This window comes from Acanthaster planci, linkage group LG06, assembly GCF_054643075.1.
Source record: "Acanthaster planci isolate LZ-2023a linkage group LG06, COTS_SCS, whole genome shotgun sequence".
NCBI lineage: Eukaryota > Metazoa > Echinodermata > Asteroidea > Valvatida > Acanthasteridae > Acanthaster > Acanthaster planci.
The window spans coordinates 22,837,826-22,862,524 of NC_141782.1; the positions used below are offsets into that span (position 1 = coordinate 22,837,826).

Genomic DNA, 24,699 nt, shown 5'->3' on the forward strand with positions numbered 1-24,699 from the left:
ATTAATTTATTTTTGATTGAAATTGTACTTGATGACCTTTTGATAAAAAAGCCAATATATCTGCTCACTGGCAGTTGTTGATAAAAGAACATCTTGCGAGCTAGAATGCCATTTTCTGGGATTTGGATGCGCTGTTAGAATATGGATTTATTGGCTGTCTGTCGATTAATCGATCTCTACACTGAGCGAAAAAGAATTTTACGAGAGGAAAATACATTAAACTGGGGTCTGATGTGTTCCGCACTTCAGCATTATTAACAGTTCGTTGTAATTCATCCCAAAAGAACGAAAATATCAAAACAATTCTGAAGACATTTTTAGAAAATGCACGGATTTAAATTATTTCCTGGAATTGTACATTCGGTTTATTGTCTGTATTCCATTTGATTGGTTTTTTTGGTTTGAGTCAGTATTGTTTAGTTTGACTGTGTTTAATTTGGTCAAGTATAGTTCGGTCTTGTCTTGAATTATACGGTTTGGGCATACAACTTTGATAGCTTTGTCGCAAATTTGTAAATTTAATCTTGCCGCGCATGTGCAGTTGCGTCGGTGATTCTCGCTTGCCATACGATAGGCAATTGCGTTAGGACTTGCGGCGAACAGAAGCAAGCTGACCTGAGTAATTTGATTATGGGAAGGAAACACCTTCACTGAGGTCTGTGACGTAGCAAAATAAACATGACAAGAACTCATTTAGAATAAGCTAATGTCAATAAAGTAAACAAATTTTAAAATGAGCTTGAGGAATTGGTTGCCTCGAGTCTGTTTGTTCGAAACATTAAGACGCAAGTAGGGCAATCACAAACAAAAATAATGGAAAAAAGTACGATAATCCGAAAACTAGTTTGCCACTCTTCCACAGGAAAAAATATTAATTACAAAACATTACCTATAGGTGTCTTTGCTCGTCCTCTAGACATGATAGCCTTATGGATAATAAGCATTGATAGCCTTCGTTGCTTTAATGTTTCGACCTCAGATTAAGTCGTTCTACTGTTGTTCTCACGGGTCACTGGGTCTTCACTCCAGCTGACGAGCAGTTTCATTCTTATGGATCATGGACACACGAATCTTGATTCCACTTCATGTATCTTTCTTCAGAATACATTGAGATTGAAGCCATGCCTGGTTATTCAAGTCTTCTTCAAGCAATCTGAACCTTCTCGCTGAATTTCCCCCTTCTCGCCAGCTCAGTCGCAGGGGAATGCTCACTTTATTGAGTTTTATTGTGCAATGACCGCTACCATTGCTTCATCCCTATATATTCAACCATAATCTAGCGCCAGTGTTTATCCATATCAGCGTTGATTTAATATGCGGAACTAGCTGCCCCAAGACGTCCACAAGAAAAGAATCAAATCATCTGAGAACTGAGGGAAATACCATCACCAGCTGCGATCTATAGCCCATTCTAGTCGAAGATAGCCGTCTGACATCGGTTTGCCTTAAAAGACATTCTTTACTATGTGCCCTCCTCATACAAGAAGGTTTTGAACCACCTGCCTCTTCCATGAAATACTACGGTGTTACACCTCGACATCTCTTTCGCCAAGGCCTCATTCTTGGGCTCACAATTAGCTTTAATATTAATCATAACGTACAATCTCTCCACTCTTACTATACTGAAGAGTACCTGCCTCCTCTCGTATCATTTTCACGGCTGTTGTATGTGTCTGTGTCATTAACGGAGTAACCAACGAAATGTTTGCACTAAGACACCTACAAGGCGTTAAACCTTGACCTTTTTCGTGTACAAATGAGACAAGTCAGACCTGTCGTTAGGACGTGGAGTCGTCGGTATACTAATTAAGAAAATGACCTGAAATGTAACTTTTCTTGACAAAAATTGTCATCAGTACAGCAGTCGAGTTTTGCACCGCAGTGAATATCAACAAAATTATTGTAACATAAAGACATGGAAATAACACTTAATTATGTTTTAGATTTTATAAAAGCAGAGCAAAAGGTATCTTTCAAACAAATCTGAGACCGTGTGCCCCGAAATAAAAACGATTCAAAGATGTTATTTTAAAAATCACACTTACAAAATGTACATAAATAAGCAGGACGTGTAATTTGGTATTAATTTGATATGCATAAGTTGTATTCAACACCACTGATCCCTATGTTGGACAGTTGGTTCCACATTAAAGTTACATAAGTGTGTTTGATTTGCCTCGTTTGAGGTCTGTTTAAGACGAATGATTCAATATAGGTTACAGAACGTGTTCCGTATACATCGTTTGTCTTTTTTGTACACATGGCTCCATTGCACATTTGGTTGTGAGGTTGGCACCATTTGTCTCCTTATCGTACAAATGATTGAGTAAAGATGACATAAGTGTTTAGATTTCGTCTCTGTATTAAATTTTATACAGACTTTACAAGGTGATGATGGAAATCAGGACACCGAAGTGTTTGTAATAGTATGTAGATTTTTCTTCTTGCAGTGTCATAAAGTGACCTTTGACCCTCCATCAACAATCAAGGCCAAGTTCGACCAGCGACAGTTAGTCAACCGTTGGTCGATTTTACCTGGTACCCACGATATACGTGTATTTTGTGCACTGTTTACCAGGGAGAATCGACCAGTGGTCCTTAAATGGTCGCTGATCAAACTTGGCCCCAAGAGGACCAACTACCCTACTTGTATCTATGGCTGTGTCCAAGTCTTCTCTTCTCTCCACATCTTCCTTGTGCAGCCCGTGTCTCAAGTGGCTTTTAGCCTAATGGACGAATACCATCGAAAGGGTACCGTTAGCGTGGAAATAGGCTTTAAATTGTCCTCATTCTTGGAAATCTGCTCGGAAACAGTTCCTGTGTGTGATTGCAACAGATCAGGAATTGTTAACTCAATGTTGGGTTAAAATTATACGAGTTTCACAGCTATAGTGTCAGCTCAAACCTAAATTACATTAAGCACATCATATACTTGGGATGCATAATACAGTTGGATTTTGTAATTAATGTAACAGTAAACAAACAAGAATGCATGTGAGTTCAATTGTAAATTTGCCAATTGGAATGGAACATTCTGTCATTTTAAGAAATTATTCTTTCCACTGCTTGAATATGAAACAGTCATTTTTGGTTTCGTACAATGCCTGAATAAGTCTTTAAAACTTGTAAGACATATCAATTACAGAAGTCGCCGGTTTGTCTGTAAATATTTCCACTGTTCGAAAGTTAAAAGTTTAGGTTGCTTTATTTAATCACACATTTTCGCATACACATGAATTTCGACGTATTTGCATTGGTTGTAATAACATATATGGTTAACATTATGGTTAACCATTATGGTTAACATTATAGTTATAGTTTCATGCAAGCAAAGCTGGATCAGTTTGGCCAGTGGGCTAATACTAACCGCATGTCCTTGAACCCCTCCAAGTATTTGTCAATGGATGCCACCTTTGCCAAGGTTCCTCCAGTTTCGATTTCATTGCAGATAGCTGGTCAAGAGCTTAAATCAACAGATGTTCTTAAGATACTTGGCATTAAAATTACCAAAGATCTTAAATGGGATACTTATATTGGTAACATCACTAAAAGGGCTAGCGGGCGGTTATTCAGGTTATCCACTCTCAAGAGATTTGAACTGAGTATTAATGGTTTGCTGACAGTTTACGTTGGATACATTAAGCCACTGCTTGAGTATTCAGTCCTGGTATGGCATCCAGTCTCACCCTGTATCAACGTGATGCTATTGAACGAATTCAAAAAAAGGCCTGTAAAATTATCTTGGGTAATGGTTATTATTCCTATCGGGATGCACTTCATACTTGTAAACTTACGGAACTTCATAAAAGACGAGAACAGATGTTTGAAATTTGCCAAAACTTTATTGGTGTCTCATGTTTTCCGTAGCTGGAAACCTAAAACAAGAGCTGAGGATAGTGGTCGTGTGTTACGGAATTCAAGCCTGTTGTCTGTTCCTAAGGCCCACACTCGAAGATATGCTCAAAGCCCTATTCCATATTTGGTGAAGCTTTTAAACACACAGACATTGTAAAGTGCAATCTTTATTCAATGACCGAAGGTATGTTTTTGGTACATGAGCGTTGGTTCTTAATATACATGAATCTTAAATTATCCTTTTTACATAACAGGTTTTGCACATTATAATTATAAATATTTTTTGTATCCCTGCCATCAATGTTTATCCTTTCCTTTTCGATATTTGTTTTTCGGTGGCTGTTTGTTTGACTGTTTTGAGGCTTTTTTGTAAGTATGTATCATGGTCGTAAAGTTTTTCTAACTCAGTTTATGAAAATTTTAGTGATTTCACGCATTAATTGCTTTGTAATGCCTGTGCAATTCAGCCTTTGGGTTGCGATAAGGGAAAAGTGAAATAAACCATAAACCATAATAATAATAACATACTAACAGTTACAATAAAATCCCAGGGGACTGTGTACAAAAGCTAATAATGCATTCAGGCATAACTATAAGAATAAAGAGAAAAAGTTCAAAATAACGCCACACTTAAAACGCGTATTTTCTCTGAGAGCCTTTCAAAGGTGTTTTCTAGATGTGAAGAAATACCTCAAACCCCAGTTGCTTGGGGAAAAAGCCTGCACCAAGATATGTGTCTTGGAGTTTCCGTATCTCAGATTTCATTGGATCCAAAGCCAAGATGCAACATTTGTAGCATCATTCTGAAAAAAGAACTCATACCCATAGCAACCAAAGAACTATATCCGTAGCAACGAAAGCATAGGCGTGTATTTCGGCTCATAGCGAACAACATTGGTTAATGAAAGTATTCAAACGTTGCTGTTCCGCTTGGAATTCTTGAATTAAATTTGATGAATGTAGATTCCAGTTTGTTGTTTCATTATTTATTTTTAGCTTAAATTTCGTAGAATCTGTGGGGAGGTGTTATAAAACAAATATTGACTGCAGTACTTCGTGGTAAAGTAAAACTATCTGCCGAGGGAAAATAGAATGCTCCATGGATCACTGAGGGAGGCTAGTTTTACTATACCACTCGAAGCAGTCAATTTTTTATAGTAGATTCATGTGCGATCCGAACACAGCAAACCGATTGCGCATATCCTTATGCGTGTATTGCGCGTATCCTCACGCTTGTATTGCGCGTATCCTCACGCGTGTATTGCGTGTATTCTCACGCTTGTATTGCGTATATTCTCACGCGTGTATTGCGTGTATTCTCACGCGTGTATTGCATGTGTTCTCACGCGTGTATTGCATGTATCCTATCGGTGTATCCTCACCTTAAGGCCTTTATTTGATGAATTTGAATGTTATGCCTTGAGTGACGAAAAAATTAGGAGAAAGTTAGTTAATTTGTTCAGGTTGAATTTTAAGACATTTCCGCCATCCAGTTCTGAACATTGTGCAGGCAAGACAACAGAGACCGAATAAGTGTTTATTGGTCCGTGCTAGTTTCCGTACAGAATGTGGTGTATAAACTGTGTATCATCAGCATACAAGTGTGAATAAAGGTCATGATATCGAGAAGTGTGTCCTAGCAGGAAGGTGTGTGAGTGGAAAAATATAAGACCAAGGACAGAGCCCTGAGGAACGCCATAAGGAACACGAGTCTCTGCTGATGCTGGTGCGAGTAGGCCTACGTGTACAATCTGATAACGATCCCTGAGCTGGGATTGAAACCACCTAGGAGCTGAAATCGTCGCTCTAAACTACAAACTTATTTCTCAATCTCAAATGTTCCGCATTAGAGGTCATTTCCGACGATATAAAGAGACATATGAAGAGATGTTCTGACTTGAAAGAAATGGAGTTTTGTGGCTTACAGGTAGTTGTAATTAGGCCATGAAACTGTGCAAGGATATTTTTCCCAGGTCCCAATGGAGAATTACGTCATATATAAGAGTTCATGCAATATAATATTTAAAATGAAAGCTTTCAAAATCATTCAATCACCATTAAATCACCATTCTTTTTTATTTGAAAGGGTCTTGGGGGGAATTTGGTTGTTTTATGTAAAGGTAAATTCATGTATTAAGTGGAAAAGTGTGATTTCATCCAAGGAAAAACTCCAACGTTACATTATTTAGTTCCCCAATATACAAGAACTTGCAGAATTTTGGCGCCTTAAAATTTCTTTTTCTTTAGTGATTTTTCGTTTCCCTTTCATGGAAGTGGGCCAGTAAGCAACTTTTGTTAAAACAAAAACTATGCCCAATGAGCAAATTTTGGGAAACCATTTGAGTAAAAGTCTCCTTGTTATTGATAATGTCTCCTTGGACCTCAGTCGTATCACAGAAACAGCACCTCATAAAAAGAATGGACAATTTTAGATGCATAAAGAGAACATTTTTATGCAGTGGTATTGTTTCATGCATTTTTGTGGAATGCAATGTTGCTAAATTGGTATCTGCAAGAAATAATCAGATAGACCCTTTAACTTTTGAAATAAGGGGAACACAAGGACTTGGGGATATGATTTCTAAATGTGCAAATTAAGATGAGACAAATTTGTGTTCAGTACATTTTCATTGAGAAAATGAGGCAAAGAATGCTCTTTTCTCAGATTTTCCCAGAAACCTTGATTTATGTTATCAGTATTTTTTTTTCAAAAAAGTAAGAAACCCCAAGTGGTTAAGGTAATTAATTTCAGTGTACAAAAATGTTACTCGTGAAATCAAAATCATAAAGCATATTGAGGAAGAAGAGGTGGCTAGAGAAACATTGGAGGAATAAAACACAACCATCCCCCTTAAGAGTGGGCTTCAGGATACTGCCATTCCTGTAAGAGTGACTGTCCGGCATGATACACATACTGTTATACAGAGTGGGTGCAGGCCGCTAATGATTCGTCAACTTGTCCCAATAAATCGTCATCAAGACGACCGAGCATCAATAACTGGTGGAAACTCTCTCCTACCCTGCATGTGTTTAACCAAAGCAAGATCTTTTAATAATAAAATTCATGAGTTTTAACTTGCACTCGGACTAAATCAAGTGGACCTAGCTGTCCTACTGAGACTTGGTTTAATGGATCAACAATTCAAGCAGTTGAGATTCCTCATTATACCATTCTTAAAAAAAATCGCACCAACCGTAGGGGCAGAGGAGGAGTTGCTGTTTATGCTAAAGATCATCTAACTATCCACATATTGGAATTTCATAATTGTGATTTTGAGTGGCTATGGTTAAAGATAACGGGAAAAAGATGACTGCCCATGAATCTTCATGTTGGAGCTATTTACTTTCTTCCGGGATCGACATATGAATATAAACATAAAGATCATGTCTGCGAAACTATTCACCAGATTTATACAACGGGTCTGTCAGCTATCATCATGGTATTAGGTGCTTTCAATGGAATGAACTGTGATTATCTGCAACTTTCGAACGTTTGAAACTTCCGGACATTTCATAAGAAAAAAAGTTCAACTATCCATTTTGTTCAACAAGGTAACAGAGCTGGTCCCCAACTATTCATGTGTATTTGCCAGCTGAATCATTACCACATAAAATTTACCGTTGTCAAGTTCTCAAATTAATGCAAATTGTTGTTGCAAACTCTGGATATCCACTGGATCTGCCGACACAACTCGTCCAAGAATTTGCAGAAGAATTAGCAACTTCTCCAACATCCATTTTCCTAGGAAGAATTCAATATACATTTTCAATTCATGTCTTTTGAATGGAATTTTTCCTAACGAATGGAAGACTGCTACTATTGTTCCCATTCTAAAGGTTAGAAAAATAAAATCTTTTGATCAACTACGGCCGATTTCACACACACCTTTATGTGGGCAAATTTTTGAAAGCTTTATTGCAAAATGGATCATTGAAGATATTTCTGTCAAATTTGACATTAAACAATATGGTAACACTAAAAGGTTATTCAACCACACATTATTAAGGTGATATGTTAAATTTTGTCCTTAAGGGTTTGGATAAACCGGGACATTACACCCAACTATGTGCAGTTGACTTTACTGAGGCCTTTGATAGGGTTAATCATAATATACTTATACAGAAGCTTATAGACCTCGAGAATCCATAGTTCCTACTGTCTGCAACTTTCTCACCAATCGCACACGAAACATGAAGTTAAACAGTCATTTGTCATCTACCAAACAGATCACTTGTGAGTTTCCCAAGGTGCAAAATTGGGACCTATTCTTTTTCTTGTTCTTGTCAACGATGCCTCTATGGATTGCTGCAGACGGGGGAAAAGTAGCCAAATTTGGATTAACATCTTGACAATCTTTCGGTTTGGTGTCGGCAGAACGATGTGTTACCCAAACCTTCTAAATGCCAACAAATTATGATTAATTTTTTTTGAAAAGAGAAGTTCCCATGCAGTCGTTTTTACTGGAATCTGTAGGTCCAAACATTGTTTCCCAGATGAAATTACTCGGAGTTACAGAGTGATCTGAAATGATCTATGCCTGTTAATGATACAATTTTCAGAGCATCCCGCAGGTGATATACTCTTTGCATTCTTAAAAAGACACAGATCTGTCAATCCGATATGGCGGCCGCTTTTAAATGTTACATACGAATCTTAGAATATGCAAGTCAAATGTGGCATTCTTCAATAACTGATGAGCAAAGTGATGAAATAGAATAGGTACAGAAGAGAGCTTGCCGTATTATTCTGGGTTTCGACGCTATTGATAAATTGAAGTTACTGACACTTGAATCTAGACACCAGAGCCTTGGTACAAATTTGGAAAAACAAACTTATGTCGTCGAATAGATTCCAACACATACTCCCCCCAGAAAAAAAACAATGGAAGAAATTTGCGGTCTAGTAATGTTCCTATATACTATGGTCATCATATATAACAAATTTACATTGCCCTCACTGGCAAGAATTCTTCTTTAGGGATTCCTTTTCCCCCTAGATTTATACTTGGCCCCCCACTCTGCACTTGTTATTCTCTTTTACAGGTTTCATTTTTAAATATAACTATTTTTAAGTTTATGATTATTTTATGTACTTTTATTCAGGTTTGTTTATGCTTCAATTTCGTCCATCAATTCAGCCTTCTGGCTGTCATGTGTCAATTTTTATCAAATAAATAAACCAATGAATAAAAAAAAAAAGGATAGGCCTACGTTTTACTTTTTGCCTGTTGTAGCATGTATAAAATTTGGCCTACGCCATTCTACTTTACCTTTAACCTGAAGGGGTTGTATTTAACTGGGACACTGTAGTTTGCTTGGATAAGTTGATGAACCCTTTCCGATATTTTGCAAGAGGCATTTAGTTTTAATTAATTAAAAAAATAAGTCAAAACTTCCAGCGCGAAATTTTCCCCTATCCTTTTAATCAAACCTTAGCGATGAATGGAAACAAAGCTTCCTTTCCTTTCAGGTTTGTCAGCATTCTTTGATTTTTAATTTGCGACAGCGTTTTTTGTAACTGTCACAAAACCACTCATTGTGCACTTAAACTAGGCGCGCATACCTCTTTGCCAGGGTATTCGTTCTAGTGAAAAGGAGAAAGAAAAAAGTAAACTGTGATTGATGTGTAGGCAGAATTTGATGTTTACCCGCGTCTCTGCCTTCTAAGTTGGTTGATATGACAGACGCCTGAATGGATTACGAGAACTTCAAGCGATTATGCTTACGTGTGTCTGGAACTACATGTACTCCAAATTGGGATTATTCTTAAACCAAGATGTCGCGTGCACTGTCTTACTCGTGTCTTTTCTCGGCGTGACACCGCATTCCTTCGTGGAATTAATCTTCTTTTATAGTAAGCTTCGGCCACTGGCTTGATAGTCAGTTTATTTAAAATCGCCCACAATCTGTATCTAGACACGTACAAAAACAAGAAGCCCCTCTGCAGATATTATTAATCATTGCTTGGTGGTTTGGGTTTTAGGACACTTTCGATATTTTTCCAATCGACTGATTGGCTTATGGTTTAGAAGTTCCTGTATTCCTTCATTCGACTGAACTAAAGCTTGATGTCTACAATTAATCAGGTGCGTTAGTTCATGCTTGATGTTTTGATTGTCAGCATTTTACGTACAGATTGGCCTGGAGATATCGGGCCTATCCCTGAAATTTAAGTTTCCATAAAAAATTAGCTGGTGTGCTTGGACAAAGGGAACGATGTTTGGATAACAATAAACTTAAACAAATCTGCAGTCACCTTTTAGCCTGAAGGTGACGGACTTCTTTTTGCCGACCATTTTGATACAACAATCAACTTATAACAAACATTATTCTAAATAATGAAAAAGTTTAAAAGAAAATGGAATTAAAGAATAAACTTCTTCAAAATTTAGACGTAAAACCCTGCCACTTCCCCTCTGTCCCTTGTTCAGTTTTGATACTACTTACACAATATTAAAGAAATTGAAGATTTCACTGCATAGTCGTTAGTCTTCACAAACATCCTTTTTTTAATATCAGGGAAACGTGACGTATTGACCGAGGGAAGCTGTGTGCATGACTCTGGGTCAAACCTCAACCCATGCCAAAATTTATCAACGGAGTAACTATGCCTGTCAGCGTAAAAGTCAAGGGTAGATTATATATGAAAGTGGCAACAAAAATGTTCATAACATGTACACTGGAAATCATCAGACGAGCACATTTTACAAAATTTAAAGGTTGTTAAAGCGAGGCTTTTCCTTACCTCTCATCCTCGGTTTGAAAATTGTGATCGGAGAGCTTCATAGTATCATACAACCTTCATCTCAATCTGACCTTGTCCTTCAAAGTAGAGTTGCCTGTGTATGGGCGTATGGAGCTTTAGTGGTATCAAGTATCTTTCCAGATATCTTGATTGGCATGATTAATTCAGCCAAGACTTCATCTACTGGATATCTGAAGATGCCGTACATGTAACCGAGCCTGTGTTAAGTACCCCTCGGGGAAAGCAAGAGGTTGTACCGGCTGGCAGCTTCGTGTGAGGCCTGACAGCTTTAGCACAAGCACTGGTCGCTGTCATGTGCGCTGTCATGTGGACATTTTGCGCATTCTACTCCATTAGGCAACATTAGAGACCCAACATGGATGAAATGCAGTTGTTTAAGAGAGAGAAATACGAGTGTTCAATCGCTCAGTAAAATTTAGCTTTTGTCGTGATTCTTTAAACATTTGCCCTCGACTTTTTCCCTCTTTCCCTCGAACAATATTATGTGATTTTTTAAACGCTGCTTGGGGGAAATTCCCTAGACTAAATTGAAACATGCAGAGGTAACCAAATATACGGAAAGAACAGTTGCAGTCGTTACTGACACCCAAATGAAATTTAAAAAAACTTTCGATCGGCTACAAGATGTGGTTTTTGCGTTGACCTTCCAATTTGTTAAATTGCTTTCAAGAGTCCATTGTCTATGTTAAACATTACATTTAACTGAATTATGACCTGCAATATGTGATATGTTCCAGAATAGAGTAGCTCGTATAATTTCGTAATTCTAATCTTTTCTGTGTTCAGCGGCTGCACAGAATATATTCATAGCTGGCAGATGTAGGTTTCTTTGGGAGGCTAGCTTGTCTTCGTAATATTGAAGCATTCTTTCAAATATTAACGGTGTATTAATCGGAGCGAGGAGAGTTTGTGTCCTGATTCAGGGCTAAGTAAGTATGAAATCAGTACGACTTGGGATAAGACTACAGTTCAAGACGATCCACCGGGCAAGAACATGGCCGAATCCATCACTTTAACGGGCGTTACACATACTGCCTCTGCGAACACTGTTTGACAGTTACTTCCGCATGTAAGTTGTTGGCCATCCTTTAGGCAAACATAGCAACGAAGAGACAGCGACGCATTACCTCAAGGCTCCATAGTCTCGAGGGTCGGGATTAACCACACATTTCTGAACTTAACCTAATTTGTTCACAGATGTACGAGCTGGTCAATACTTAAACCTGACAAGTATTGACGGTGAAGAACGTAGGGCTTATCGACGAGGATTTCAGGACCCAGGAGACCCAAGGCCAGTCCTAAAAAAATGAGAAACAAAATGGCAAAAACAATATGGATTATGGGGATGTGCCGTGCGTCATGGTGCGGTTTTAGTATTACCAGACTGGTCCGTTATGGTTCAGTGGATGTCAAAGTTCGAAACTAAATTTTTACACTGAATCCACACTAAATGTATGACACAATGTCAATATTCATTTGGCTTTATTTTTATTCGAATTAACGGTGAAGATGGCTGTTTCCTTGAAACAAATGACACTGAGCTTGAGAATATCTTGGATTTCATATTTCGTAGTAAAGATTGAAGATTGATCCACAGCTATAATTTTGTATGTCATGATTAAAATAGAAGCTTGTAGTGACCACCTATAAACGTGAAATGTGGCTTAGTGTACTTATTTTAAATGCTCCTATGCTTCGTGTAACTTTGAAAGCATTAAATCAGTCTTTAAGCGATTTAAAAATAGGGACGTATGTAGTCAGAGAGCTGTTCGAGCACGCATCATAGAATAGTCGTCCTATGTAACTCATTTTTACTATGAAGTTCCATTTTTGCTGTTTAGATCTTCATCCTCAAGTAATCTACCTCTTTAAACGTCCTAGTGAGCACTTTGAATAAAAAAATAATGCCGAAATCGTCAAAAATCTTTCAAATTTTATAAGATTCTTCACACAGTCTTGGGATAATCTTCCATAACTTTTTTGATATTGACGTATTCTTCTTTTGCTACTCTCTGGTATAGTGGCAGTAATGAGACGGTGCATTCCCACGAAGGTCTAACAAGCCCACAGAGTTGGGTCAACCATACTGTCAACTACTCTCAGCCCAACATGCCCAACCACCGGTCAAAAGCGTGTTCTTCTAGTACAGCGAGCGTGGATGAGTCACAAGGCATGTCGCAAAGCTATGAAGATATAGTAGATATGCCAGAGTCCAGCTGGGTTTTATTGACTCTAATGAAAACCTACGACAAACGGATCAGACCCAACTTTGGCGGTGAGTTTGAAGCGTATTTTGCACAAATTGATGTGTATGACTTGTGTACAGTTATGTTATTGAATCTAAATTGCAAAGATACAGAGGGTAGGTTGAATACCAAAAGACATCCACCGCGAACGGTCTTCTGTAAGTCGTTTGTAAGTTAGGGATTTTACCAACATTTAGCAAGATGATAATGCTTGAAGTTAATTTTACAAATATATGGTAACAGAATGGATATTCAAAAGTTGACCTCTGGTGATGGCGCACTTCCTGAATCCTTTGAATTTGAACAAAATAAGCTTAGAAGTATAAAGTTCACGGGAAAATATGCAATGAAGAAACATTCCAAAGTCCTATCATTTGCTGCCAAGAACTCAGCAGGCCAGTCCAACTGAATCTAGAACCCATCAACAACGAGTGTTTCTTGGGATGGCTTCAATTAGAAATCACTCTTTGAAATAATAGAATGGGATAGGGTAGCCCCATGTGAAGTCCCCGTATACATTGGCCGTGCGAGGGTTATCGAAGCTCGCTGCATTACCTTTTACTTTCAGGCGCCATATTCCCGCAGATCAGCGGTCTTGTTAGGTATGATACCATGGCTGAGCGCTTGGTGTCTTCCTGTAAGGCGCTGTTGTAATGGTGGAAAGTCATAATTTGTACATCGAGTGAGATTCAACTTAGTGTTTTAATATAAAATTCTTTTGCTCGACGTTTTTCATTGGCTCATCTGTGTATTCGACCCTTATTTTTTATCCTTAATAACAGCCTGATTTTGCCGCAAACGTATGAATGATTAAAATTTTGGAGAACGGTTCAAAATTTTCGGGAATGAAAACTCGTTTCCCTTTCACTAATTACAGGATTTTTAACCACTCCTTAATCTATACTGAAACTACATGTATTTTATGTGATCCATACAATCAGCTTCTTCTCAGGCACTTCTCGCGAAACTTCATTATTTATTCCAACTACTGTAGCGTAGAGATTCCAACCACGGCGTCTATTTCATCCAATTTTCTCCCCTGGCTGGAATCAATGCTTTTGGCTGGAATCAATGTTTTTGGTTAATTTATCAATCTATCATTGCCAGTCCGGATTAACAGCTGCAGGCTAACCTCATATATGCTGATACATCATAGGAAATAGACCTTTTACTCAAGCGGGGCACTCCTGTTTCCTTAAAATTAACCAATACCCGTGTGTGTGCATATAACTGTCTGGCAACCCTCGAGTTTTCCACTTGATCTTCACGTGTTAGCGGGCTTAGTCAATTTGCTGCTCCTTAGCAGGTCTGAATAAATGGAACTGCAGAAAGCACATCCACATGGCTGGTAGACACACCGAGTTTAGTAAAATCAGCACCAATTTTCATATATGGGAGACTCCTAAAATTGTCTTACTGCAATGGGATCACTTAGGCTTTCCCAGGATGAAAATGTTTATTGCGATTTTCAGATACCTGTTCTTAACTTTATGCCTTCTTGGCTGGTCACAACAGCTCACTACAATGCTAAAATACCTCACAAATTCATTCTGATTTCTGTACACAGGGATTCGCTCCTACTTATTTTTAAGTAAATACATATACAAATCGAATTGCTAGTTACATTTCAGTGATAAGAGGACACATCTAACTCAAACTGACATCTTTGAGTCGAACTTTGAGTACAATGCAGGTTGCTGCCCCCACGTTCTTGAAGGAAATGTAAACAAACGTTTAAACAAAAGCAAAATTTTCTGACTTTCTAAACCTGACAGCAATCAATCATTTAAAATGTAATTATGCTGGGTACGAAGTGTTAGACTCAGTTTCAACTCTGGATAACAAAGAAAGGTGATTGGCTTATAGCGGCAGGATAGCCAGATTTCGCGCAGGATAGAGTCAAAGCTTAGCTTGGTCGATCGATCGCATATGCAAATCCACCGATTGATCGATCGTGCATGCGAATTTCCCCCCCTGCGCGTAATGTTTTCGTATTTTTTCATTTCAGAGAAACTTAATTACTGGATCTGCCAGAATCAAATTATGATGTCTCTGGAAAATATCACGTTAATGTGTAACCTTTGAAATGCCATTCTGTAGGCAGGGGAATGTTAAACTTACGGTATACCACATCGGAGTCATAGATCCATCATTTGTACTGAGTCTTTGGGCGCTGGAAGTTGGCTTCCATATTGTGAAATTCAAGCCATTGCTCGTGATTTTTCGTAGGCCTAGTGTCAGATTCGAAATGGATGAACTCATTATTTCTTACACATGTATAATTTTTGTCTGTCTCGTGGTTCTTTAAAAAGTACCTTTTCACTGTTTTGGTATAAGGGAATAAAAAGAAACTAGTTCTTTAAACAGAGCAGAAAAAAGTGGCTTCCTTCGCTCTGTCAAGATTATCAGCGGAAATAGGCCTTGCTATTTTGTGCTCAAAATCTCTACGTATAGAAGCTTACAGCCAGTATAAAATGTTCTCAATGATCACTTGTGGTAAAGGTAACTTTAGAAAAGGTGACAGCAAAAACGAGCATTAAATGCCTTTTCTTTGAACACCCCTATTTTTAGCCTGATCCGAGACAGTATTTCAACCTGGTGTTTTATGTCCTGACAGATTCCGTGATTTGCGATACTATTCCTATCGTGTGAAGATTAAATGACACTCTTGGTATGATTCCCTTCTGTGGACTGCTGAAGATAATCTTACATTGTAGTACTACGTTTCAACCAGAGGTTGGGCAAGGACATGCCAATTGCCTTCAGCATAGTTTGTTGATTTCTTTAAACTTTTTTCTTATGCTAGCAAAATTTTCTTGGGTTTAGTCATTTCCAGCAGCACATTCAATTGAAACTAAGTCCCTTGATTTCTTGAATGATCCTTTTTGTTCCTGCAACGAATGCCCGGGATTCGAAGATGGGTTTAGTGTCCGCCCTGCAGGAAATAATCCCTAACCGAAAAAGAAGGGACAGGTTGGTGGGCCACGGTATTCTGGTCGCGCGAGCTTAGTGCGTCCCATGCCAAACGCAAGTGAATACTTCGCGTGCACAGAAGCAGAGAAATTTCCGCGCATTTTACCTAGCTCTAGACAACCAACATGGATGCAGCCAGTGATCTCCAGTATATGGATGCAACCTAAAACGGAGATCGATGGTTCCCACATTGCTAATGGCTTTTAACACGCACTGTATGAGTTGTGTATTTTGTCTGAAAAAAGCATCTAAATACACTAACAAATGACCAAAATGCCTATTTTGTTAACAACGAAAAAAATTGTGCACTTTGAGGCAAAGTTGTTGCCAACCAAGTATTTTTTATTTTTCTGAAAATGTTTCCATATCGTTGCTATGCCATCTCTTGTTCCTGCATAGAGCATATAGACCCCTAATTCGGAGAAACACCATAGTTTAACTCGTGGTTGGTTTGTGACCATTATTAAGTCTTTATACTGGATATCAATGTTTGTGACGTGGCGCCAGTTCAGTGAAGTTGAAGTGCGAACGACTCTAATCAACCGTTATCAGGTCATGGGTTAGCAAATTAAAGAAAAGTAACAAAGCTCTGTTGTTCAGGTATTCTTGGTATTTGTGAACAAAAACAATTTTGTACCCAAGAAATTTGACCTGTTACCCCTCTATGCTTACAATATCTAAAGTGACAGTGACTTCTCCCGTAGAAGTGAGTTTGTATCTGAATTTTGGAAAGCAGTTTTATTCCGTCGTTGGATCTTTTTAAAACGCCGTCATGGAATTATGAAAATGATAAAAATGCGTACCTGAAAAGTTTGAAATGAAAACGCTGAACAAGTTCGCTTTTCAAGAATTAAGCGGACGTAAACATGCGTTAGTCTTTTCTTTTCTCAGAAGCGATGTTTCGCTGCCAAGTGACTTTGGGAATTTAATAATTTGCTTATTACATAGACAGGCACCAAGGTTACCTGTCGGTTCGTATAGATTTAACCAGGTAGACACAGTTACGGGATGTTAAAATGTGAATTTGCGTGTTTATAATGGGCGTTGGTTTAAACAGTGAGCGAATAGAACCAAAGATAAATAACACTCAGGAACAGTAGAGTAAAATGTGAGCCAATCCGAGTTTTTGCTCAGTATTAGAACACACAAGCATTGAAGTGCGAATTACATTGTAGAGGGATGTCGTTACATTAATTGTGTTTGTAGAGCCATATATCCGCCGTTCGTGCAATATAAGTGCCCGTTGATAATAAGAGATGCTCCACTCAGCATCTCGGAGAAAGTCCAAACATAGCAAGGAGTACAAATCTATCAGTGACTGACATTTTGCTTGCAAAAATTTGTTGACCTGAACATGTGAAATGAGTTCCAAGACCGTTATTTACCTAAGTGGGAGAGCTGCGACTATGATTTGTGATAATGCAAAGCATATAAACAAAGTGGTAATCGTGGCGCGCATTTAAAGAACTGGTGTCCGTGCCCACATGTATTGATATGTGTGTCAAATTAATTGTCCATTTCTGAATGTATTTATGGACGTCGAAATTCTTCGATCAGTCGTTCCAGGGCATCCTTCAGAGGGAGCTATATTAATGATTGCCAAGACCACGATCTCTTTACATAGGTTTGAACATATAATTACAAAAACATCTTAAGCGGGTAATTTCAGGTACGAATACTAAATGTGACTACAAATACCGTGATGATTCATAGTTTCCTTCTCAAAGTGGTAATAAAAGTAGGAGTTGGTGACTTTATGGTTTGTACATCCAAATGATAATGTGCAACATTTTACCATATAGTGGCGCGCGTTACATGCTGTGTAATCGCTTGTGATGTGATTTATCAGTTTAACATCGCGTAGTAAAAAGTATTTGTCAGAAGCTTCAAGACCATGTGCCAAAATCAAGAGAGAAAAAGATCTTGCATTAAATGCCACGTTCTCTATGCGGCAAATTTGCCACGGCGCTCGTGGACTCGCATAATTGTGACTGAGCAACGTGTACAGGCAGGAAGAGCAGTTTCTCTCACCTTCGACCATCAAGGGTTGTGTATTTAGCCGACAGATGCAAGCAGTCACTCCCAAATCATCGTCTATAATCCACTTAAGATCAACTATTGCGGGATAACAAGCTGCATGGTCTTCAAGACAGGCGTGATTTTATTGCTCGTGTCGTTTTATTTGTGGATAAAGCGATCCGAGCACGCTGGAACTGCGGAAGTTGCTCTGCTTTAAGCAATTTGTTTCTGTTAACACTTTGAATGTGTTTTGACAGTCTCTCGTATAGACAAGGACACATTCAGAGTTGCAGATATGCCAGAGTAATGTGGTTTGTGCTGATCGATTGTCAACACACGGAATTCGTGCTTTTCAGGGCAAAATCCAGGCAGATGGAGTATTTGATAGGGTGATAGCGCTCGTTTCATCGTCTCTTTTTAAACCAGATCCTTAACTTGTTATGCTCGTAGCGGCTTCAAAATCGTGTTGTGATAACGCTACTCTGGTAAAAGCGTGGCTATTTTTAGGCGTTGATAGTCGGGATATCTTCCTAGTTTGCTTCCTTCTTCTTCGAAGAAGAAAAAATAAGGCAATTGGAGAAAAGGATACCTCCGATATTTCAGATGCTTATCATTTGGCAATATTTGTTGTTTGCACATACGACACAATACACACCACAAGCCTCTTATATGTGTTCCAGTTGTAAGGGAATTTGACCTCTGTGAAAAACGAAATTTTTTACAACATATTACGCATGATGCTTCTCGCACATTAAGCTTTTATTAATATTAAAACGAATATAACATATAACCAAACGGGGTCCACTAGATAGGGCGATGGTTCAGTTGTCAGAAGGACATATAGGCCTAGTCCAAAAACATAGGTTTCCCAGTAGCTAGAGGATCGTTAGTTTCATCATTGGACCAAAGACCCAACAACCAAGAGGGCTCATTGTTTGAAGGTGCAACAGTCCGGATGTAAATTAATGTTAATTCGACCAAGGGCTCAAAAGTCTGAAATGAACAAAAGGTTCAATGGTCCGAAGGCTAAGCTGCTCATTAAACTCTTGCATTTTATAGAATGTATATTACTTTAGTCAGTAATGCTGTCATCGGTGCTGTTATAGCAATTTGCAGCTGATTTGACCGGCTGCCAGGCCTGAGTTGTGACGACTCGTCGCAGATTTTTAATTTACAGTGAATTAAGCGAAAAGTTGAAATGGAACGTTTTCACGATCACCCTTTTGTGCAGAAGAATTTTGTATTTATTTTAAATTAATAAAGGAGAAAAATCTAGTTTTGGGTGGGTTACGAACGACCCCCTACCGTTTGAAAGACATGCTATTAAGTCTTGTTATACGTCTATTAGGAATTTCGTTTATGAGGTTCAATTATGCCAAATTCAGAAATTTTATGACAAAAAATACTTGATTCTCAAATAAAGGTGATCTGGATGAGGCTTTTGAAAATATATAGTCTGTAAACCCTGAATAACGTTGATTCCTATCTCGGACTGTATGGATGGCTCCACTGTGGAAAGCTTGTGTTAACCTTTTTACTCTCCATGTAAGACGAGATTGCATGATCGAACATCTAATCTCGCCCGCAATCACAAATCCCTGTCTCTCTTGGCCTCTATCATTATTCCAGGGGTGGAGGTATTGGCAGGTGGATATTACACTTAGACCGGCGGAAACAGACATGATTCCCATTATGTAAGGGAAAGTTGCAAGACCTTCTTGAAAGATGAAGAGAGATAGAGAGCGACATTGATCATCCAAAGTGATTTCTGAAACAGATTTATGTTTCATGTGGCTTTTTACAGATTGCATTGAATTTCTTCCTTAATTATGGTCCTAACGGTCCTTAATCCTCCAATTTCAATATGATGTTACATATGCAAGAGGGGTTTAGGGGTGAAGGTTAGGTTAAGATGAATGCTTTCTCGATTTTTTTTAAAGGAGAAAAAAGAAGTTGACCAATCAACAAAATACTTTAAGCTGTCAAGAGAAGTATTCAGAGAGTGTGATTTCTTTAAGTAGGGCATGGTCAAGGAATCTAGACCTCATATCCGTTCAGACAGGTACTGGAAATAGCTTGAGGAATTCCACTTTCATGATTTATAGCAGTTCTTATCAAGTTTAAGAGACGGATGCCTATCTTCATCGCACTTTTCCAGCCAAAAGAACTGCTAGCAGCCACTAAAAAAATTGAACAAAACGAGAAATGTTTGAATCCATGCAGAAGTTATAGGGAATTTATTAAAATCTCTACTGGCCATGCACGGGTGAGTAAGCAGGCTTAATTTCTGATTACCGTAGGCTGGACTGGGGGCAAAGTTATCACTGGCAATCTCCAATAATGACATCAATCCTACCTTGCCTGGATTCACAACGGTACCGTAGAACCTTCAGTGCTCTGTAGGTGTGACATGGATCCCTAAACACTTGTTATGGCAGGTATTTCCACCTGTCGCTCTATGTATAATTGACCTGAACAACATATTTTTGCGGGCGATCGACCAAACACAGGTTTAACCTGTGTAGGAATGTGCTTCCAATTATTTGGTGTCACTTTCGTTGGCATTTAATAAATTATCTATCTTAAGTCAGTATTGGTACAAAAAAAGGCATCTCGTTGCTATGTGAAAATGCAGTTAGTGGATTACGCAAAAAAAAAAAGATTCATGTAGTGGGACCACAGTTTACAACGACACATATCAATAGGAGTCTACCATTAGTACAGGACGGGTTCGAATTTGTTTCTAATCACAATTTTTGCATACCTTCAGAGGTTTGTGGCTTTACAGGTTGCATGATATCTTATTGTCATGTCAGAATTCTGAAGTCAAACTAAGAGAAACAATTGAACGAAAAAGGAAACAAAACTAATCGTAACCTAAAAACTGATTGTGGTCTTTGGTAATTAAATAAAAGACATGGTATAAATCTAATTGAAGTGGTTGTAGTGAACAAATACTTGGTTTTTTTTAATCAGGAAAGTTGAATTTATATCATATTCTGAAAAGTGACTTTCTTACCAAGCCAGTAAATCTGCGAATTCTTCTGAGTCACGTCTGCCTTCAGGCAAGCTATTGGGTGTAATTATCTGAAGTCATGTCTGACGGCTAGCGGAGCGCTTGTTGATCGGACAGTCTAATAAAGGAGTGACAGTAAATGGGAAATGAATTAATGCAGCACTCGTAATGTCGGACTCTCACGCCTAGAGGGAGCTCACATTCGCATGTGCATGCATAGTAGCAAGCCTCAACGTTGACTGTTTAATGTCTCTAAGATTATCACCGCTACTCCTTACGAAACATACTTATTACTGACAATTACAGAAAACTAGCATTTTATTTTCACTAATTCAAAGGTAACGATTGTACTTGTAGTGATAAGGATTTTAAATTGCCATCTTTCATCAAATCTTTGGAATTACGTCACAGAAAAAAATACCTGTTATATTTTCTATTCGTCGGTAGGTGTTTCTGAAAAGTTTTTATTTTGTTTTAGATCAACGCAGATGGCAGCATTTTACAAACTCTCCATCGTGGTAGAGATTTGTTTTGAATAGTATCATTGTGAAACTTCACGCAAATATTCTGCCTTACCTTTTTGTTTGTGCTTGACTACTGATGTTGTAATGAATTAATATGAAAAGAAATAATAAATCCATTAAGCAGTGGAAACAAATAACTTTGTGTTATGTGAGTTCTACCATTGTTCATTCTGATACGTTTCAAATCTTTGATAGTCATCAATGGAACTAAACGTAACATTCCCTTTAATTTGAATATAATTAACTGCTCACCAGGACAACTTGCTTTTGCATTTCATTACATACATTCTACACCTTCCCAATGACCCCTAGGGTTTGCTTGCATCATTTCTCGAAAGCTTGGAGCACAATGTATCCATGGACGTGAACCATGGTCAACAATTCTCTTGTGGCATGGGTCGACCTTTCCGGACACCGTTGTTGACTCTTGGAAAATATCTACGGGCAAATGAATTGGGTGCGATTACTTCGGACTCGAGGCTGTGTTAGTGCGGGGATGGAGCACTTGGATGAGCAATAGCCTGCTTTGAAGGATGGCCGAACTGGAATTATTATATATAAATAAAGGAATGTTGCTATCTCTGACTACACATTAATACAAATGAAATGTGTGATGAAGTTTGACTGGTGCTGTCATTGAGACATTCGTTTATATCGAGACATTCACTCATGTAGAGACATCCCTTCATGTTGAGACATTTGTTCATGTCGAGACATCCCTTCATGTCGAGAAATTCGTTCATGTAGAGACATCCCTTCATGCCGAGAAATTCGTTCATGTAGAGACATCCCTTCATGGCGAGAAATTCGTTCCTGTCGAGACAGACTATCTGGAGAAAGACGTAAATTCGGGATAATTAACAACGGCTGGTGAATTTCATTTATTTCTGTCAATAACTTTTCGCTTCAGTGAAGTGTTTTGCGGTCGCTTAAATGTTTCTAAAAATAACGAGGTAGCATGCGAAATAAACAGTCTTGGTGGGTTTACAATTTTTTCTCGCAAACCTCCTAGCTTTCAATATAAACTTGCAGTTCAGGTTACGTTTCTTAGGCATGTAGTGTCAAGTTATTTAGTCCACGTTTCCAGTTGGGGGCTTTTCTCAAGTTGGTGGAAAGAGATAACATTTAAGAATCTCACCTTGCCTCCTTCTTTTCTTCTGGCCACCAATGTTGACAAACACACCCTTACTGTGCTATCAGATATCATATCAAAAACTCAGTTGTCTGAGAAGTTATGGAAACGGGATCAGGTGCGTAGCTTTGCCCATACATTTCAACATAGAATTTCGTCCTTTCCAACCCAATTTCTACCTCCTGATTTGTTTGTAAAATGTCAATACCAAAGCAATCTACCTCCCTTCATCCCGCCCAGGCAACGCTACTGAAGGCCACCCTATTATAAACTTCATTTTAAAAACGAATTCTGGCAACATTTATGGAAGTTCTTCATTGTAACTCAGGAAGTACGTAACTGCCTGGTTCTACAACCTATGCGTTACAGATCAGCCTTTACTAATTATTGCTTAAACTTTGCACGTGAGTTCTCAATTCTGATAACCGTTAGTTCGGATTTTATATGTTACGTCATCCGACCTGTGCTCAGATTCATCCCCAACTCCGATTGATGTTTTGGTAATGGAACATGTTAAGCCATTTTCATCGTTCATCGTGCATTACACGAGGATGTTCTCTTCTTTTTCTCTTTCAGGTCTACCGACCATCGTAGCTTGCAGTGTTTTCGTCTTGAGTATGGATGAGGTTACAGAAGTTACCATGGTAAGTACCCCATAGGCGTTTTTATTGTCATTGGTTTTTAGAATTCAATGCAATTTACTTTCATCGCTATTGATTTTCGCGATTTAAAATAACCTTGGGCTTTCAAATTTGGTGACTTAAGGCTGCTTGCACATCCTGGACTTCATTTTAAAAATCGTTTGAATTTCAACAGATGGCAATTTTCAATTCTTCCGCAGCATTGAGCGCACTCAAGCTGGCACTTGCAACAAACAATAAGCAAATACTCAGGGCCCGGGTAATGTTATTTCGATTACAGAGAGCACTTGCATGCACTTTCACCGAGGTAATAAAGGGATAACGTCACCCACGACAAATTCAAATGGGTGTAGTGATAGAAATAACCTGTGCACTTCACTATGTACCGTGAAATTTTACACTATATCTATTTTCTCAACGACCATGCGTTTTTGACAAGGGTCTTTTGTTATAAAATTGTTCCTTGCAAAGAGTGAACTAAATCATGTAGGCCTACCAAATTGAGTTTCATTTCTCGTAATTCTAACTATGACACTCAATAAGTTGATATAAAGAGGAGAAAACTTTCAACAGCTCAATCTCGCCTGTAACAATTGCTCAGTTGCGCTCAATTTGAGTTTATTCACTCGTACTTAGCAGCCCCAACTGAGTTCATGTTCGAATCGCTCGGCTGCGGCTTGAATTTTCGCCCAATTCTAAGGGTACTGGCTACGGCTCACTACCGCAGACTCGTGTGCAATGTCAGGCCACAGCCAAGTAATTCGGGCACGGCATAAAAGCTGAGACGCACGTGTCTTTTTTTATCAGCCCTTCATGACGTGTATATATCTTTCGCCTGAACCTAATACCCTATTACCAGTCCGGGTTATTGATTTTTTTAATTTATATTTAATTTGTTTTGTTTTTTCACCCGTGACCTGTCCCAGCCCAAACAAACACACCTACGTGCACTGAATGAAGTAAGCCACAAAATGGTTTGTGTTTCAACGTTTTGTGAAAGGATAAACCATCACCAGCTACTTGCAAGTTGTGGTAACGAGCAAAAACTCTAGTCTGGACTTATTTCCACAACATTTTGACTTTAATACCCACTGTTCACAGAAAATAGCTAATAAACTCAACTACTTTGTCTTAGGACTACGGGATGACGATCCTTCTGGAAGAATATTGGAATGACCCTCGTCTGGCCTACGCAAACATAAGCACGCTACCTTACATCTCATCCGGCATGAGTGTAGCGGAGAAAATCTGGGTACCAGACCTATTTTTCGCTAATGAGAAACGGGCAAGCTTCCATGAGGTCACTGTCCATAACAGACTGATAAGGGTATATCCCGATGGGGATATATTTTACAGCATGAAGTAAGTATCATCCCTCCTTGGATTCAACACATACGCTCTGTCACCGGGTTAAACCTGTTTACCTGTTTAATACCCAGACATTTGTTGGAACTTTATGACATCTCAGTAAGAAACAAATCCAGTGCCATATTTTATGCCCATACTTTATGTGATAAATCGTACGAC

The 24,699-nt window shown here is 38.5% G+C and overlaps 1 protein-coding gene across 1 annotated transcript in view; it reads left to right on the top strand.

The window, feature by feature from the left end:
* LOC110980112 (glycine receptor subunit alpha-2-like) overlaps positions 1 to 24,699 on the top strand; it is a 70,057-nt gene that overhangs the window by 22,112 nt on the left and 23,246 nt on the right. The window contains exons 2-4 of the mRNA XM_022236461.2: positions 12,643 to 12,896; positions 23,108 to 23,175; positions 24,308 to 24,534. Of these exons, the coding sequence (XP_022092153.1) occupies positions 12,643 to 12,896; positions 23,108 to 23,175; positions 24,308 to 24,534 (549 nt within the window). The remainder of the gene's footprint in view (positions 1 to 12,642; positions 12,897 to 23,107; positions 23,176 to 24,307; positions 24,535 to 24,699) is intronic.